At 47.1% G+C, this 19,933-nt stretch overlaps 1 protein-coding gene across 1 annotated transcript in view; it reads left to right on the plus strand.

Moving 5' to 3' along the window:
* ATP2C2 (ATPase secretory pathway Ca2+ transporting 2) overlaps positions 1-19,933 on the plus strand; it is a 110,523-nt gene that overhangs the window by 10,018 nt on the left and 80,572 nt on the right. The window contains exons 2-4 of the mRNA XM_019634818.1: positions 10,675-10,785; positions 13,467-13,583; positions 19,836-19,925. Coding sequence (XP_019490363.1) covers positions 10,675-10,785; positions 13,467-13,583; positions 19,836-19,925 — 318 coding nt within the window. The remainder of the gene's footprint in view (positions 1-10,674; positions 10,786-13,466; positions 13,584-19,835; positions 19,926-19,933) is intronic.

Below are 19,933 nucleotides of genomic sequence, written 5' to 3' on the forward strand. Positions count from 1 at the left end.
CAGGGGCTGCAGCCTATGCCATTGCCGCCGACTGACAGTAGCCCAGCTCCAGGTTGAGCTGTTGTTCAGCATCTTAACTGTGGAGGGCAGTGTCACTGGCCCTCCTATGTGGGATCCGAACCGGGGCTCTCTGGCGTCCCAAGCCAGTTCTTAACCAATGCGCCACTTGGCCGGCCCTTAATTATTATTCTTTCAAATAAACCTGCTTGGATATTTTCTTGATTTGGGGCAGGGACTGTGTCTGCTTTCCCAAGGCACCAGGCATAGTTTCTTACCCACAGTAATAAGTTGGTGGCCTAAAACTAATCTAATATTGAATGTCAACTGTAACTGAAAAAAAAATTTTTTTTTTAAGAAAACAGTCTGGAAGTTAATAAACACTTGAGAAATGTCAGCTAGAAAAATAGTTGGTAAATGGATGAGTGAACCACAAAGGATGGTCTGGTGAGAGAAGACAGTGCGAGGACTTGGGCCAGATGTACTGAGCACAGCATGGGACATTTGCTCAGCTACCACCAAGAGAAACAGTGTAGCATGAAGAAGCATGTGCTCTGTAACCCATGTCTGTGCCTTCTAACTGCCACCCCCTTAGGCCGCCTGTGCATGCAGCTGTCCTTGGCGATGTGCCTGCTGCTTACCGCTCCCTGCAGTCCTGATGTGACTCCCAGCACCCAGGGGCGTTGAGACCTTCCAGGCAGCTCAGCACTTGCCCACCTTCCCTCCCTATGCACGAACCTTCCACAAACCTTTTTAAGCACCTTCTATTTGCCAAGCACTGTGCTGGGCACTCAGGTGTAAGTTGGGTCAGACCAGCCACTGCCCACTGAGGATGATGGTCAATGCTGGAGGTGGACAAGTGGGGCAGCAGTGAACTGGGCAGAGCAAGGACTGGGAGTCTGAGAGCTCAAAGCTGGATTCCTCCCCAGGGCTGATGATGGATAGTGTGTTAGTTTCCTTGGGCTGCTGTAACAAACGACCACAGATTTGGTGGCTTGAGACAATACATTTATTCTCTTACAGTTGTAGAGATCAGAAGTTGGACACGGGTCTCAGTGGGCTAAAATCAAGGTGACAGTGGGACTGCAGTCCTTCTGAGGCCTTGGGCAGAATCTGTTTCCTTGCCTTTTTTCCAGCTTCTGAAGGCCACCTGCATTCCTTGGCTTGTGGACCCTTCCTCCATCTTCAAAGCTAGTAACCATATCCCTCCAGCTCCTGCATCTATTGTTTTTCTTTTTTTGTTGTTGTTGTTGTTGCTTAGATTTTTTTTAATTGGGAAATTGGGGGAGGGAACAGCGTTGGGGAATCGGGGAAGGGGAACAGACAAGTTGCTGTCCTTTTGTTCCTCAGTCTAGTTGTGGAGGACGTCGCTTCACTGGCCCATGTTGGTATTATTATTGCGCTCTTCCCGGCTGAGGCAGATTGGTCGCCCACTGGATGGCTGCTCACGGCGGCTCTTGTCAGCTCACTCCGACTGCCAGCCCCTCGCAGTAGCTCACAGCAGCCCACTGCAGCCTACGCCGTCGCCAGCCACTCACGGCAGCTCAGCTCCAGGTCGAGCTGTTGTTCACCATCTTAGCTGTAGAGGGCGCAGTATCACTGGCCCATGTGGGATCCAAACTGGTGGCCCTGCTCCTCAGAGCTCATGCTCCCAAGCCAACTCTTAACCAACGCGCCACTCAGCTGGCCCACCTGCATCTATTGTTATATCTCCTTCTCTGACCCTTCCTCCTCCCTCTTATAAAGACCCTATGATGACATTGGACCCACCTGGATAATTCAGGATCGTCTCCCCATCTCAAGGTCCTCAACTAAATCACATCTTCGAAGTCCCTTTTGCCATGTAAGGTCACATAATCACAGGTTCCAGGGATCAGGACATGAACATCTTTTGAGGGCACTATTCAGATGTAGCTTTTCTTCTGTTCCCACCATCTTCTCTCTTCTACTCCACTTGGAAGAGCCAGAAAGTTGTGTTTCTCTGTTTTCTCTCATCTGCACAACAAAACCTATAAAGACATTTTCTTGTATTTTTACAGAGCAGTAAGTAGAGGTGCTAGCAAGGGAATCAGCCAGTTTAGCCATTTCTTCATCTGTAAGATGGGGATAAAAGCTACATCCACCTCAAAGGGCTGCTGCGATGATCAAATGAGGTTGTACAAGTCAAATGCTGGGCAAGATGGCTGATATCAAATGGTAGCTCTTGCATCTGCTGTTTCATTAGTGCTGATGGCTATAGCTAGGGCTGTGTTGTTTTATTGTCATTATGATCTGTTCACTGTTCTCGGCCATCCCTTCATTGTCCATCTCCTTCCTTTGACTGTCCAATTTCTAGAAGGACTTGGGGGCACGTGCTGCCCCAGGCCTTACCCTCACCTCTCCTATTGGCTGGGCCCCATTCCTCAGTTAGACTGAGGCTAGGCCACGACACATGTATTTTTATAAGATCCCCGTGGTGCTCCAACTTTTGACAGCATCAGAATCCCCTGGAGAACTTGTTAAAACACAGATTGCAGGGCCCACCCGCAGAGCTTCCCCATTAGGTCCAGGGTGGGGCCTGAGAATCTGTATTTTCAGCCAGTCCCAGATGATGCCAGGCTGAGGACCACACATTGAGAACCACCAGACTAAGGTATAACTAGATAATTCCTGGGTACGTGCCTTGGGAAAGACAGGTACAGAAGTCTTGGAAAGAAGGAAACGTGTATGTTGAGTGGGACTCTCATCTCAAAAGTCACCTCCTTAATGATGCCCAGCTGATTGTTCTTGGGTGACCGTGACCCTTACATTGTCCCTCTCCAATTGTACTGATCCCGATAACTGCATCCACCCATGTTATGACATTCTGCAAGGGCCAGGGCTGTGGGTTCACTGGCTGTCTGTCTGGCCCCATCCTTCCTTCTGAACCCCTCCAGGCCACATGCTCCTATCAACTCAGGACACTCGGACTTCCCCGAATGGGCCATTTGCTCGCTCCTCTCACCTTCCCCCCACCTGCTCTTCCGGATGCCCAGAAGGCCCCCTCTCCACTCTCTGGGAACTCACTCCTGCAGCCTCTTCAAGACTGTAGTTTCATGATTCCCAAACCCCACACTCTGAATCGGGGCACCCACCATCTCCTTTATAGAAAGAGGTGTCCCCATCATGTCACTGCCACATGGTCATGAGCATCTCTCGGTTTGTTCCTTCCCAGTGTTGCCAGATTCGCACAGGATGCCCAGTTGCGTTTGAATTTCAGATAAACAAGGGCTGGCCAAGTGGCTCAGTTGGTTAAGAGCTCGCTCAAGAGTATGAGCTCTGAGCAACAGCGGTTTGAGTCCAGCCCGAGCTGAGCAGCCGCTGAGCAGCCGCTGAGCTGCCAACAGGTAGCAGGATGGCTCAGCTAAAAAAAAAAAAATGAGGCTGAATTTCAGATAAACAGTGAATCATTTTTTAGTGTAGGTATGTCCCATGCAGTATTTGGCAAGCACATACTGAAGAATGATTTGTTGTTTATCCAGAGGTAACTGGATATCCAGCCTTTTTATTTGCTAAATCTGGCCTTATTTGGAGCCTCCCCTCCCCATGTTTTCTGAGCTACATGAAGACTAGGACTTCTGCTGCCCCTGTCAGCTGTCAGCTTCATCAGTCAGTTGTCACTTTCACCCTGTTCCTCATGTTTGATTAGTACCTCCTGGGTGCTAGGCACTGCGTCAGGATTCTGTTTCCATGGTCCTGTTATCCCAGGGTAGCAGCCGTATGGAGTCCCTGTTCTTATATAACCCCCACTTTCCAGAGGGGGCAACTGAGGCAGGCACAAGGGAGGTTTCGGATAAATACCTGGGGTGCCAAAAAAATGTATACAAGTGGACACTTTGGTCAACATTGCTTAAGCAGTAGTTCGCCGTAATCAGAAATGTCTGGCCGCTGATGGTAACCACTTTGAGCACCTCTTGTAATTGCAGAACTCAATCATAACTTGTATTCGTCTTTTGTTATCTGTATATATCAAGTATTACAATTTTAATACACTTTTCTTGCCTCACAATGTGTATACTTTTTTTTGTATATCGAAGAAGTAAATGTTTGCATTAGCCATTAAACAGGGAAGAGATCATTGGGGTTTAATTCAGTCAGTGTTTGAAATGAACCACATCCGTGAGCTGGATGGGAGGGCAGAGAAAGCCAGGTTTTGGCTCAGGGAGGCGGGTCCACCTCCAGGTGCCGCCCACTCAGTTGCTCTGCAATGAGCCTACAGCTCATCTCTTAGTAATGCAATGTTTGCCCCGTGTGGTTCCCTTGGAAGCCTCTGCTGGGTTAATATCAGTGCCAAGCTGTCCTTGCTTGGTGAAAATACTTTAAGACGTCCTTACGCTCCAGATTATTTCCTTGGGGTCCAGGAAGGCTCTACTCCCCATTGCCAGCCCTGGCACCCCAACGTGGGTCTGTTTGCTATACTTGACAATACTTTGGGGGTCACAAAGCAGGCACAAAAGGTCACATGTTGTATGATTCCATTTATATGAAATATGCAGAGTAGGTAAATCGGTAGAGACAAAAAGCAGATTGGTTACAGCTGAAACTAATTCTAAAAAATGTGTATTTCATAATAAAAAATAATTTTAAAAAATAATAAAAAATAAATTAAATAAATAAATAAATAAAAAGCAGATTGGTGGTTGCCAGGAGTTGAGAGAAGGGGGGGGTGGGGAGTGATTGATAATGGGGATTGGTTTTTTCCTTTTGGGGTAACGGAAATGTCTTAGAATTAGATAGAGGTGGTGGTTGCACAGCATTGGGAATGTACTCAATGTCACTGAATTGTACTCTTTAAAATGGTTAATTTTATGTCCTGCGAGTTTTGCCTTAATAGAAAGAACTTTTTAAAAAGGAGATACAAAGGAGAGAGGGTGGGATGACTCCCCTTGAATCAGGTTTGACAGGAAGTGAAAATCAGGGGTGGTTCAGGGGGTGCCTGACCTCCATCAAGATGTGCCGTTCTCATTACAAACAGGGCATGCTGTGATTCAAACCGGACAGATGTCTACAAAGTGTGTGTTCTGAAGGGAGTGAGAGGGCCATATGTGAGCATCCCAAGCAGAAGTCACCCACATGCAGGCAGGGACAGGGGCCACATGCTGAGTCCCCGGATCCAAAGGCTGTGGTTTCTGAGGAAGACAGCCTTGCAGTGAGAGGGAGTCGTGGTGGTGGTTCGGGTCCTAGGCCAGGTCTCACAGCCTCGGAACACAGGAGGGGCCTGGGAGACCCGGCAGAGCGGGTTGAGAAGTGGATGGGAGGGGAAGAATTGGAGATGACGAACGTAGATGACTCCTTGCCAAGTTCGATTGTGGCACATGAGAGGAGTGAGTGTACCCGTCTCCAATAGTTAACCCAGACAGGACGTTCTGTTTAAGGTGGAAAACCATATTGAAATGCTCATGGGGGGGAGACGGAAGACCACTGGGGGTGGTGCGGCGAAGATGTCTGAGATCTCCAGTTAGTTCAAGGTTGTGGAGGGACTTCCTATCTGTGGCTCTAAAAAAAAAATTTTTTTTTAATTTTATTGGGGTGGAACTCACATAAAATTAACCATTTGCAAGTGAACAATTCAGTGGCGTCTAGGACATTTACAATGTGTGTGACCACTATTTCTAGTAGAATCCCCAATAGAGGGTTCCAGATTATTTTTGTCACCCCTAAAGAAAAGCTCACATCCATTAGCAGTCACTCCCCATTCTCCCCCTCACCCCCCAGGTACTGCAGGTTAGGACTTCAAGATGTCTTTTCTTTATTTTATTTTATTTTATTGGGGGATAGTGTGTTTTTCCAGGGCCCATCAGCTCTGAGTCAAGTAGTTTCCAATCTAGTTGTGGAGGGCGCAACTCACTGGCACATGTGGGGATCGAACCGGCAACCTTGGTATTATGAGCACTGCGCTCTAACCAACTGAGCCAACCAGCCACCCCAAGATATCTTTTTTGAGGGGACATAATTCAACCCATAACATAGCATGTATTAGCACTTCGTTCCTTTTTGTGGGTGAGTAATATTCCATTGTATGGACAGGCACATTTTCTTCATCTGTCATCTGTTGATGCACATTTGAGGTGTTGTGAATGGTACTGCTATGAACATCCATGAACATGTATTTATTTGAGTCCCTGTTTTCAGTTCTCTTGGTCACATACCTGGGAGTCTGTACATAGCTTTTACTTAGAGAACGCAGTTGCCAGGTGCCCTCCCACTTTGGGCTCAGATGCTGCCCTCACCATCATGGGGCACAGCTGGGTGGTAGGAGTCTCCTCAGCCAGACCCATCCCCTCCCCTTAACCACACAAGCCCCTTCTAGACACTTGGCTGGCTGCCAGGCTTGGATGGTCCTGAGCCTTTCAGAGCCCAGAAGTTCCTGAGAAAGGGTGGGAACTCCTGCGGGTCTTGACCCACAAAGGCAGGGGAGTGGGTTCTCTGATGTCGTTGTTGTTCTGGATTTTGTGTGTGTGTGGTAAAATATACATAATATTTAGCACCCTAATCATTTTTTTAAAAATTGTATTGGGGAACAGCGTGTTTTTCCAGGACCCATCAGCTCCAAGTCAAGTAGCTGTTTCAATCCAGTTGTGGAGGGCACAGCTCAGCTCCAAGTCCAGTCACCATTTTCACTCTAGCTGTGGGGGTGCGCAGCCCACCAGCCGGGACTCGAACCGGCAACCTTGTTGTTAAGAGCACATGCTCTAATCAATTGAGGCACCTGGCCGCCCCAGCACCCTAATCATTTTTTAATGTACAGTTCAGTGGCATTAAGTATATTCATGCTGTTGTAGAACTATCACCACTATCCATCTTCAGAACTTTTTCATGATCCCCAAATGAAACTCTGTCCACATTAAACACTAACTCGCCTTCCTTTTCTCCCAATCCCTGGCAGTCACCACTCTACCCTCTGTCTCTATGAATTTATTTATGCTAGGTACCGCATTTAAGTGGAATCATACAGTGTTCGTCCTTTTGTGACAGGCTTGTTTCACTCAGATAATGTCCTCAAGGTTCATCCATGTTGTAGCATGTGTCCAAATTTCATTCTTTGTTTAAGGCTGAATATGTTCCATTGTATGGAAAGACCACTTTAAAAAAAATTCATCTGTTGATGGACCTTTTTAAAAAATTTTTAATGTAGAGAAATTATTTGAGATCAGTGTTAAATGCAAATCAAGAGGGATTTTTAAAAATAGAATTCGCACTTTACCTACCTGTTGGTAGTTACACATTTATAAAACAACAACAACACAGATTCAAGCATTAATGCGTCTTCTAGACCCCCTTATGGAATCTTTAACCTCTCAGAGAAACTCAGGGAATATGTGTCCCCAGCAAGCCAAGGTCACAGAGAGAAGATGTCTCCTCCAGGGCTGGGGCCACCACACCCCTGGGCCCCTTTCACACTTGACGTTGCTGCTTTTGGTGGAATATTTACTGGATGCACATCTGCTACATGTGAGGTACATTTATAGAGGTTTGTTGTTGTTGTTGTTGTTGTTGTTTGATTCTTCAAAACTACCCAGGGACATACAGGTTATCATCCGTGTTTACAGAGCTAGTCAGTGGCAGCAAGATTTGAACCCTGGCCTGTGCGATTCCAAGCTCTGTGCTCCTTTTGTTGCACTGTATTGCTTCCAGCTCTTGAGTTTCCTAAACATAGTTGAGCCACCCAAGCAAGGTTCCCATCACTGTGTTTCCAACTAGGTGCCGGTGGCCTGGTTCCCACAGCAGGTACCAAGCTGATGTTTACTGGGAGCTCACAGTAGGTCTCGGCTGCATCAAGGCATCCGCATGCACACACTTACTTGATTCTGCAAAAGCATGACAGGTAGACGTCATCGTCCCCATTGTGCGGATGAGGAAATTACAGTCAGAAAGGTTGTCACTTGCTCAAGGTAACCTGCTGGCCAGTGGAACTGGACTGCCCCCTTTGCAACAATGATGATGAGGGTAAACTGAGGCTTGTGGCTACAAGCACGTATGCAGCCTTTTGTCCAGTGGAACTGACTACATGGGCTGATTGACAGATGCTCGGGGAGCAGCCACTGTGTCCCAGGCACTGGTCCTGCCTTCCAGAGCAGCTGCCTTGTGAGCAGATAAAGGCATTTAAGTGATAGTCAGTTGCTGGGGATTGTGTAGGTGACATCAAGAAAAAGTTCAGGATGCTAAGAGGATAGATGTCAAGACAGAATAATCCATCTGTCTCAAAAGCGGGGCTTCTCACCCTCAGCACAACTGCCCTGTGCATTGTAGGGCGCTTGGCAGCTTGTCTGCCTCTACCCCCTAGATGACAGTTGCATCCTCACCCCCCAGATATGATAACCAAACATGTATCCAGACATTGCCAAAGTCTCCTGGGGGCAAAATTTCTCCTGGCTGAGAACCACTACTTTAAAGTATGGTGTGGCAGCCATGAAAATATGCCAATAGGGCTCCTGCAGGAGCCCTCGGGAGGCCCATTCCTGGGGGATATGGGACTCCTGCGATGGACAGCATTGTGTCTCATGGGCCAAGGAAGTAAGTTTTTAGCTAGGTGTGCAACTGCCCCAAACAAGACCAAGACTTTGTAAAGGAGGGCGTAGAGGATGGAGATGAGGTGGGCTGTGCTGTAGCCATATTGAACACTGTTGGGTTTTTTCCTCAGAGCAACTAGAATCTATCCAAGTATTTCAAACATGGTGTGTGTGTGTGTGTGTGTGTGTGTGTGTGTGTGTGTGTATGTGTGAGGGAGGCTGGATTTACATTTTCAGGGTCACTTATGATGCTGTACAAAAAGTGAATTGAGTGTGGTCACGGCCAGAAAGAAAGGGGCAGACCGAGAACAGCTGTGGGTGGGGGGCAGGTCCTAAACCCCGGGCCCCCTCCATCTGTAGTGTGAGCAAGAATTGAGCACTTTGTCAGGTCCAGTGGAACCAGATCTTGAGAACAGAAAAAACATTCTGTCTCATGTTGTGATGCACAATTCTCTGAAAAGTGACTCACGTACGATGAACGTAACGGTGACGTAAGGAAAGCTCCTGATGAGGGAGCAACCTGTACAATGATGTATGTAATCACTGCTGTGTTTCCTGGTCACTGGCACCAGTGAGGGACACCCCCAGGGATGGATGTGGACGGCAGAGCGTTTCTAATCAAGTGAGGCATTTGGGAGAGCACGTGTATGTGTGTGTGTGTGTGTGTGTGCGCGTGTGCGTGTGTGTGTGGGGGGGGCGGCTGGCAAGAAGGAAGAGAGGAATTTGCCACCTTTCTTCCATCTGAAGAAAGACGTTAGCCAATGCCCCTCTCCCCTTCCTCCTTCCCAGTACCCAACAGCCTGGTGGAAAAGGGAAAGATGATTATCATGTCCTGGTATAGGAATACGCAGAATAAGTTTGCACAGATACTTCATGTTTTCCTGATTCTGAGGTCTCCTCTGTGCTGTAGCCTCCCATGCCCTCCAGGTGTTTCGTATGGCTTCTTCCCAGGCCTGCCAGACACCCAGAGCTGGGCTGAGTTTCCCCCTTTTCTTGGGTTATTCAAACGACTCATAGAACAGGCTGTGAAAGCACCACCTATCATCATCGGGGGGGGGCGCTCTCTATAATGTGCTGCGTGCCTGACGGAGAATCCCAGAAGTTCAAGGGTCAGGGTTCTAAATATGTAAATCATTGCCCTGCTCTGTCAACTTTGCAAGTTTCAATTCTGTCAAATAAGCTTGCTTAAAAAACAGCATTAGCCAACAACTGGAAGCAATCCAAATGTCCATCAGTAGTAGAATGGATGAATAAATTGTGATATACAGTAGTCCCCCCCGTTATCTGTGAGGATACATTCCAAGACCTCTCCAGTGGATTCCTGAAATCTCGGAGAGTACCGAACCCTATATATACACTACGGTTGTTCCTATACATACATATCTTTTCACTTAAAGGAAGTGCTTTATGGCTTTTCTTTGGCATCTCTGAATTGCCAGCATCACTAGGCCATTATTAAGTAAAATAAGGATTATTTGAACATAAGCACTGCGATACAGTGATGGTTAGATAACCGAGACAGCAGCTAAGTGACTAATGGATGGGGAAGGTATACAGCACGGATACACTGGACAAAGGGCTGATTCACGTCCTGGGCGGGATGGCGCGGGATGGCGTGAGATTTCATCACGCTGCTCAGAATGGCAAGCAATTGAAAACTTACAAATTGTTTATTTCTGAATGTTTACATTTAATATTTTTGGACCATGGTTGACCGTGGGTAACCGAAACCGTGGATAACTGAATCTGTGGCTGGAGGGCCTGCTGTACTCATTCTATGGACTGTTATGCAGCCGTGAAAATGAGAAAACTGTTGCTACATGTCACCTCATGCATAAATCTTACTAACAGTGTTGGATGAAAGAAACCAGATGTGAAAGAGTATGTGTTGCACGTGATCATTTACATAAAATTCATACTCCAGTAAAACTGGTGACATCACCCTTCAGGTGGCTGGGTAGCATGAGGGAGCCTCTGGGGCCCGGTCATGTCTGTTTCTGGATTTGGAGGCTGGTTGTATGGGTCCGTTTGCAAACATTTGAGCTGTACACTTAAGACCTGTGCACTTACTGTGTGTATGTTAGACTTTAAAAAGACGCATCCGTATGAAACCTCAGCTTGCTTAACTGCGATCCTGCTTTTCCCACAGTTTGATGAACAATGTGAGTTGAAAGCCAGTGAAAAAGACAAGACGGTGGTAGCTCTGCCACCCAAAGAAGCAAGCAAATGCCGCCGAGAGGACTTGGCCAAAGCATTTTACGTAAGAACTGAATTTACACTTGTTGCCAGTTGTGGGAAGGTTTTTAGATGAAGAAGAAAGGAATACGAAGTCCTGAAAGCTGCTTTAGAATTCTGTGCTATAATACATTGTTATCATCATTGTTTAAGAATACTATTGATATGGAACTGTTCCCGATTTCCCACGTGGAATGTCATCAACATTGTTATCAATAGAGCTGACCCTTAATGAGCCCTTTACCAGAGGACAGGTGCCCCCTAAACACTCTGTTACATGTTTCTCTTGATCAGAAACACAGAGAAGCAATAAATCACACCGTTACACAGTAGCACAGCCAGACCTGAATCCTGGTATTTTGACATCAAAGCTCAAACTTTTAACCATCCCCTAGCCACATCCTTCATCTTTTATAATCCAGGCTGTTGCCAGTTACTGAAAGCAAATCTTCACAAGTTTCTCAAGTGAAGTTGAAATCCTGGCCAGTGTAAGACTAAAATATATACATATATATATATATATATATATATATATATATATATATATATATATATATATATATATATATATATATATACCGAAAACAAAAAAACACTGCAACTCTATGAAGCTCTCCTCTGAGGCTGAAGCATGTTGCTTGCTTTCTGTTTTTAATTGTCTTTACTTTGAAACCACTGATGTGTTTTGTGTGTGTGCATTCACTTATAACCCACCACACTGGGAAAAGCAAATAAAGATTCACTAATAAAAGGCTCCATGGACGTCAATGAAGTCACAACTTCAAAGAAGTTTGGATGTCAGTGTTTCATGCCCATTTTGTTTTTTCTGGAATGTTTAAATTCCAGAAAGCCTGTTTAAATTCAAGTCCTTGCCTGTTAGTGTTTGGAAAGGGGAAAGAAGTATTTTTTTTCCTTGCCTAGACATTTCACCCTGCCTAGAAAATGAGTTTGAAGGGCCGGCCAAGTGGCTCAGTTGGCTAAGAGCTCACTTAAGAGTGCCAGCTCTGAGCAACAGGGTCACCGGTTCGATGCCCGGCCTGAGCTGAGCTGCTGCTGAGCTGCCAACAGGTGGCAGGATGACTCAGCTAATAAAAAAAGAAAGAAAGAAAGAAAGAAAGAAAATGAGCTTGATTCTCTTTCTCTATAGAAAAGAATCTGTTGGGCCTGCCGAGTGGCACGTTGGTTAAGAGCTGGCTTGGGATGCCAGAGGGCCCCGGTTCAGATCCCACATATGAGGGCCAGTGACACTGCCCTCTACAGCTAAGATGCTGAACAACAGCTCAACCTGGAGCTGGGCTGCCATGAGTCGCCGGCAACGGTGTAGGCTGCAGCCCCTGCTTCAGTGGGTTGCCATGGGCTACCGTGTGTGGCCAGCAGCCTCTGTGAGCAGCCGTCCAGAAGCTGGCGACTGATCTGCCTCACCTGGGAAGAACTCAATGATGGTGCTAATTTAGGCCAGTGAAGCAATATCTCCACAACCAGACTGAAGAATAAAAGGACAGCAACTTGTCTGTTCCCCTTCCCCAATTCCCCAGCGCTGTTCCCATCCCCCAATTCCCCAATTTAAAAAAAAAAAAAAGAAAAGAATCTGTAAATCAATTCAGCTTTCCCTGTCACCTCTTCCACCTGGTAGAGCTTTCTTGTCAACTTTTTAAAAACGAGGATCCCTTTGCTGCAACCAGAACAGTGTCCTTACATAATTACTGACTCAAATGAGCTACGTTTAATGTTAGTTTGTGTGAAGAGCTTGAAACTGTATTTGGCACAATGTATGCAAGATATAATAAATTTAGCTATTATTGTTTGAAGGACAGGCCTTTTTTCTGATTGTTTGGGTTGTTTTTTTAAAATTTTATTTTTAACTGTGGTAAAATGCACAACATAAAATTCCCCATCCTAAGCATTTGTAAGTGTGCGGTTTAATAGTGTTGAGTACATTCACATTGTTATGCAACCCATCCCCAGAAGTCTTTTCATCTTGCAAAACTGAACACTCTATACCCATTAAACAATAACTCCCATTCATTTCCGCCTCCTCCCAGCGCTGGCAAACACCTTTCTACTTTTCACCTCTATTTGACTACTCTAGTTATCTCACCTAAGTAGAATCATGCGGTATTTGTCTTTTTGTGACTGGCTGATTCATCCATGGATGGACCCTTGGGCTGCTTCCACCTTTTGGCTGTTGAGAATAATGCTGCTATGAAAGTGCATCTGCAAATATCTCTTTGAGATCCACTTCCAATTCTTTTGCTATTTCTACACCCAGAAGTGGCATTGCTGGATTGTGTGGTAATTCTGCTTTTAATTTTTGAGGAACATCTATACCGTTTTCCATGGCAACTGCACCATTTTGCATTCCCAGGGCCTGTTTTTGTTTTTTGGGGTTTTTTTTTCCAAGAAGAAAATGCAAGTGTTTTTACATTTCCAGAATCTCAAGTAACAATTGCACTTGCTGACATTTAGGCCCAACATTGTTTCTGCTGTAATTGTGAGGCAGAAGTACAGTCTAATTGAAAAATAATTGGACTGTGGGTTTTCCTTCTTCTTCTGCCTCTATTTGAACAAGTCCCCTCTCCTCTGTGGACAGCCCATTTCCTTGTCCATCATGGTAGCAGCTGGCTCCCAAAGTAGGAATTCTGTGACTTGGGCTCCTTGGTCCTTACTGGCCCATCGGTGAGCTTATGCATGGCTGTCTCCCTCCAGGTGGACTTGCAGAATGGGCTGTCAGAGTTCTCGGTGACGCAGCGCAGGCTGGTCCATGGCTGGAACGAGTTTGTCGCTGACAACACTGAACCCATGTGGAAGAAATATCTCGATCAGGTAGGACTGTAGGTGTCATTCCCTCCATTAACTAGTGGAACCAGGGAGGGCGTGGCAGTCATTTATTCTTTAAATATTGACTGAGGGTGTCTTTGGATCAATCCCCTAGCATGGAGCAGCTCTGCTACAAAGATAAAGAAGGCTCCCCCTTCATTCAGGCTGCTCTTAGCCAGCAGGAGGGATGGCCATGAATAGATCACTAACTTCCCAGGCAGCCATGATTGTGAATAGTTAGCATGCCAGGCACTATGCTAACGAATGACTAAGTAAATAAGTAAGCATTAACATACTTTATCTTTCTCCTAATCCCCATTTTGAGATGAGGAAGGCAAAGTACAAAGAAACTGAAATATTTCCCAGGCTATGTAGGGTTTCCAGATTGAGGAAACAGACACAGAATGCCCTGTTAAATTTTAGATAGATAAACAAGAAACAATTTTTTAGTATAAGTATATCCCAAACGTTGCATGGGACCCACTTATACTGAAAAAAACAAAACAAAAAAAGTTTCTTGTTTATCTGAAATTCGAATTTAACTTGGTGTCCTATAGTTTATCTGGCAACTGGAGCCCAAAGTGACACAGGAGTAAGTGGCAATGCTGGGCAGTGAAGCCTGGCATCTGGTTCCAGAGCCCTGCCCTTCTTAACCCCTGCCATTGGTGCTGAAAGGAAGGTGCACAAGTCAAATGCCTGGAAGCCACTGGGAGAGGAAAGAAAAATTTGAAATAGAAGTGACTGCAATTTTCAGTCTAGAAGTTAACACCCCCATCACCTACCCACCCAGTATCAGTTCAGAAAGCTCCAGTTAATGGGCAGAATTTCCCAAATACCTGAAAGCATTAAGATTACCTTGGTCCCCTGCCCACCCCACCTTCTGCACCCCTTTTTCCATCTCTGACACCTTCTTCCTCAGTCTCTGCCCCCCATCCCCCACCCCTTCAGCTACCCCTGCACTGACAGTGTTTAAAGCTTTCTTGGTTGGTCAGTTCAGGGACCAATCACAGCGCTCCTTGCAGTATCCTCACCCTGTATCTCCTTCAGTCCCCAGCGGTTTTCAATGCACCAGGGATGTCATTCATTGACGCATGTTGGCAGGAAAATAGGCTCCTGGGTGTGCAAGTGGCTCTGGCTAGCCCATGAGTGTGCAGGTGGCTCTGGCTAGCCCAGAAGCTTCCTGGAACCCCGGTGTTGGAAGGAGGCAGTGGAGGTTCCTGGAAGCTGGAGTTCAGGGAAGGGCGCGGACACACTGGCTGTGGGGCACCTTCTCCTCTGGCAGCTGGGCCTCCTGTGTTCTTCCCTCCCTGCCCCTTCCACTAGGACCTGCTCCCCCATTTCCTCAGCCATCCTCCTTCCTGCCTCTGCCCTGTCAACACCTCACACCAAGGGCTCTCCTCCAGCCTCCAGGCGGGGCCCTTCCAGAAATGAACTCTCTTCAGTTTCTAAGAGTGGGAAACACATTTATTTATCTTGACTGTCTCAGTTCAAAGGTCCATCTGTGTGAATCCTCGCAGGATTGGAAGGCAGGCAGCTCCTGATGGCCGTGTCCCACCCCCCACCTCCGTGATGAGTACAGAAAGCCCATCTGCACTCACCTCTTCTTTACATTCCCCGAGCGCCTGCCATGTGCCAGATGTTGTGCTTCTCCTGTTTGTCTCCTCCAGTGACGGGGAACTCACCACTTCACAAGGCAGCCCTACTTCTCCATCTCAGGAGACTCACCATTAGGACTTCTACCTTAGCGTGACCTGAGGCATGTTGTCCTATAATTGGAGGCAAAGGTATATGAGTGTCAGCCTGTCAGGGTTCAAATCCCACTTTCTAGCCTAGTGACTTAGAGCAAGTGATTGAACTTCCTTGAGCCTCAATTTTCCCTGCCCAAGAAAATGGGACTAATAAACACTGTTCTGAATTTTACCTAAGAAGAAGAAACTTGAGCACATAGTAAGTGCTCCATACAGGTTGGCCCCTCCCACCCCGTGTCTACAGGTTGGCCCTGATTGGAGTGTAGCAGTTAAGTGCGCAGGTTTTGGATTCGGCCTGACCTAAATGAATCCTTGGGCCATGCGGTTTCTTTCAGAGCCTCAGGATGCTCATTTCAAGCAGGAATAATAACAGGTAGCTGTGCCCAATAAATGTTGGCTGTGTTAATCATTACCATTTCTCCAGTGTATCAACCAACCCTTTGCTGCCCGGCTCCCTTTACATGTGGGCTTGGAAGGGGGTTCACAAGCCAGGAAGAGTCTGATTATCAGTGGCCAGAGACGCACTAGTGGCACGTGGTGTGTTCTTCCCTTTGGGCCCGTCGCCTTCCTGTGTCTCATAGTGACTCACTTATATTGGATGGGATAGGACAGGAGCTTGGGACTGTCTCAAGATGGGGAAGGTGGTGGTATCAGGGTCGGCCTGGAGAACTGCTCAGGTCCACCTCAGGAGAGAGGCGAGACTATGGGGTTAGAATTGGGGTTCAGTGTGGGACTTGGTCCAGGCCTGGCTGGAGACCAATACCCGGTGCCAACTCTCACAGTGGCCCTGGCCAGGAGTGTGCACCCTTGAGCTAACGCTGAGCCCATAGTTAGAGGGGTCCCTTGACCAAAAACAGGCCCACTGCTCCCAGTGTCGCAGGTAGGTTCAGACTGCAGGGAGGGAGCAGGGAGCTGCCCAGCCAGGGCTGGGAGAGGCAAGGGTAGGGGGCCAGGTGGTACTATGGAAGTGACCCGGACAGGAGGACATGCACCTGGGGCAGGACAGGCCCAGCGCTCATTTCCACTCTGCTGTGCAACCTTGAGTAGGAATTCCAACCCTACCAAGCCTTGGATTCCCATAACTAAAAATAGGTATCATTCATTCATTCATTCATTCATTCTATATAAAAACCTTTTATGCTCCTGGCCCTGGTCTAGGCACTGTGCATAGATTAGTAGCAAAACCAAGTTTCTACTTTTGGGAAGACAGACAGCTCTGTATGTAATACAGCACCCAGTGCGTGTGGTGGGGGAAATGAGTCAGCACAAGGAGTTAGGAAGTGACAGCAGGGGGCAGCTATTTTGGACTGGGTGGTCAAGGGAGGAATTTGATTGGTGCTCAGAGGAGGCAGTATTTGAGCAGATATGTGAATGAAGTGAGGATGCGAGGTGTGTGAGGATCTGGATAAAGGATGCGGCAGGAAAGGAAGTGCAAAGGCCCTGAGGTAGGAGAGGCCAGGTGTATGTGAGGCTAATCCAGCTTCAGGTGAGGCAGCCTAGAGAATTAAGGCGCCCAGTGCCTAGTGCACTAGGCATCTCTCCCACCTTCTCATTCTATCCAACCTGATGCAAAGTCTGTGATGGGCTCAAGGCTGAAATGAAATCTTAATCTTGACTTCACAGAATTGAGAGGTTTTCCCTCTCTGTACTAAGTTGAATAGCATCCCCAAAATTCATGTCCATCTGGAACCTCAAAATAGGACCTTATTTGGAAATAAGGTCTTTGCAGGTGTGACTAGTTAAGAGGAGGTCGTACTGGATTGGCAGGGGGGACCCTAAGTCCAATGACTGGCATCCTTATAAGAAGAAGGAAAGAGACTCAGACAACACACAGAGGAAACGACCAAATGACAAAAGAGGCAGACACTGGGGTGATGCATCTAGAAGCCAAGGCTGGCCGGCAACCACCAGAAACTGGAAGAGGTGGGAAGGATTCTCCCCGAGCACCTCCAGAGAGAGCACTGCCCTGCCAACACCTTTGTATTTGGACTTCAGGCCTCCAGAACCGTTAGAGAATAAGTCTGAGTTGTTGGAAGCCTTCCAGGGTGTGGTCACTTGTTAAGCGACCCCCGGACACTCACACACTCAGCTGGGCTTTCCCAAGCGCACGTTTCTCTCTCCTGTGTCACTTTGTCCTTGGATTTCTGAGGAAAGGGTGTGTCTGCCTCCGGCTGGTGAGTGTTTGGCCTTGGCTGTGAGCCCTGCCAGGCAGCTCTGAGTCCAGCCAAGGCCTCAGCAGCCCCTCCCCTCTGCAAGCTGACCCAATCTATCCAGCTCCAAGAGCTCCCAGACACTTCTTAGAACCAACACCGAGACTTCTCTGATCAAACCTTTTTAAAATCTTTCACTAGGGAAAATTTCAAAAATATACATAAGTAAGAAGAATAATATGATGACCCCCACATATCTATTATCCAGCTTCAATAATTGTCAAGCTTTTTTTGACACATTCTCATTATCCCCCTTTTATCTCTGTAACATTTTAAAACAAATTTTAGATGCTAAATCATTTTACCATCTGTGCTTTGGTAGGTGCCTCTACCATAGAGGACATTTTCTCTTCCTTGTCTTTTTTTTTTTTTAACCATACTGTTATCTCACTAGTACCATGACCACGTCATTCATATCACCCAGAAAAACTGGTCCAGAGTCAGTTTTCCCCACGTGCCTCAGAAATACCTCTTTATTGTTGATTTGCTCAAATTGGGAGTCTGAACAAAGCCCATCCTTTGCTTTTGGGTGATGTGTCCCTTTAATTGTTTTACTCCAAGCCCTTTTTCTAATTTGTGAATTCATGCCCATGGAATGGTTTGCAAGGTCCACAAAATTAACAAATGGTTTATTTCAATATTGACGACATCACCCATAGGGAGAAGTCTGTCGCTAATTGAATACAATCCATCTTGGAAACTTTGGTGCAGGTTTCAAGTTTTTGTGGAATGTTCTTCTGCAGGTCTCCCCGGGCTGACTCCCTACCTATGTGTCTCAGACCCGAGTGCCGAGGCTGACGGGCAAGATGGCTTTGGGTGTGGTTCTTTCTGAACATGTGATGCCCCCCGACCCACCCCAGCCCAGCCTCAGCAAGCGTCAGTGGGAAAACTTCCCCTAGGGCCAGCTATTGGATCCAGAGCCCTGATAGAGGGGCCGTTTTCTGGACCTCGGGCCACCACTCCTCCCTTCAGCTTATATTTACTGAGTGCCTTCCACCATCAGTCTTGTGGTCCTCGTGTTACCATGTATGGAGCACCTGCTGTGTGTCAGACACTGAGAAGGTCACTTCACACTCGTCATCACCTTTAGTCCTCATCAGCCACCAGAAAACAGAAGGTTGGTGAAGGTAGAGGTTCGCTCGCAGTTTCTCAGTGAGGTGGAGAATTCTATCAGATTCCTGAGTTCTAGCCTGCTACTCCATGTAGTCAGACCCTGTTCTGGGTCCTTGGAGGACTGGGACCACCAGGGTGGATGTGGCCTGTGTCTGTGGGAAGGTTACGTTCTAGCAAAGAATAGAGACAAATAATTTAATACAATCAGAAAAATCATAGCTGAGAAGGTGAAATGTCTTCCAGTTCCTCAGTCTTGAGGACTCAAAATAAATGCTGTGGCTAACTCAGAGCTTCCGGGGAGCTGACCATCAAGCGCCCTGTCCCTCATTCAGAGGAGATAAAGCACAGCAATTCTGGGCTGAGGGTGAGGAATGTTAAACCCCTTCATGCACCACACTGGCGTGACACTGATGTGCTTCTTTTCATGAGCATCATGAATCATGAGTCTGATCACATTTCCCTTTTCCCTGTGGCTGCTGGGAAGCTCAGGGTCCAATGTGCAGCCCCATTTTATATAACTATGACTTGCTAGTTGATATTTTGACTCTCACCTTGATCCTGATCTTTGGTCTATTCTCTCTGTTTTGGTTCTTATGTGTTTATGTGTACGATTCTTTTCAATTGTCTGTAACATGAGCTACTATATCTGTGAAATGAAGGGGTAGATAAAAGAATAAAGTAAATTCCTTTCGGGAAGTTTCTGGAATACCCGTTCTCAGCAGGGACATCACTGGAGCCCCTAGAAGCAGTTACAGGAGCAGGTTGGTATGATTGGGACACACAGGATTAGGGAACTGGAGTGATGAGAATGGACTCCTTGGCCATGCTGGACTAGGGCTGGCATCCCACCAGAGGGGACAGGTCCTGACCTAGATTGTTGTGGAGAGGTGAGACCTCAAAGGCAGGACCACAGCCGGTGTCTTGACACGGACAGGGTCAGGATGACCCCCAGGATGACCCCCAGGAAACCAGTGTCAGTGCAGCTGCAGCCAGGAGATTTCAGACAGAGGAGAACCACTGGATGGCAGTGGTCTTCCTCCCCCAGGCCTCTGGTCACTGTGATTGTTGGCTTGGAAGCCTGGTTATGAGTGAAGCAACTACGTCACACACGCTGCTGAATGGTAAGACGCCTAGGCTGAGCTGTGCGAGACAAGAGAAGGACCCACCTGCTTGCTTTCATTTTGCAGTTTAAGAACCCCCTGATCCTGCTGCTCCTGGCCTCTGCCTTGGTGAGCGTCCTCACGAAGGAGTACGAGGATGCCATCAGTATCGCCATGGTGAGTGC

The sequence above is a fragment of the Hipposideros armiger genome, unplaced genomic scaffold (assembly GCF_001890085.2).
Source record: "Hipposideros armiger isolate ML-2016 unplaced genomic scaffold, ASM189008v1 scaffold_19, whole genome shotgun sequence".
Taxonomy (NCBI): Eukaryota; Metazoa; Chordata; class Mammalia; order Chiroptera; family Hipposideridae; genus Hipposideros; species Hipposideros armiger.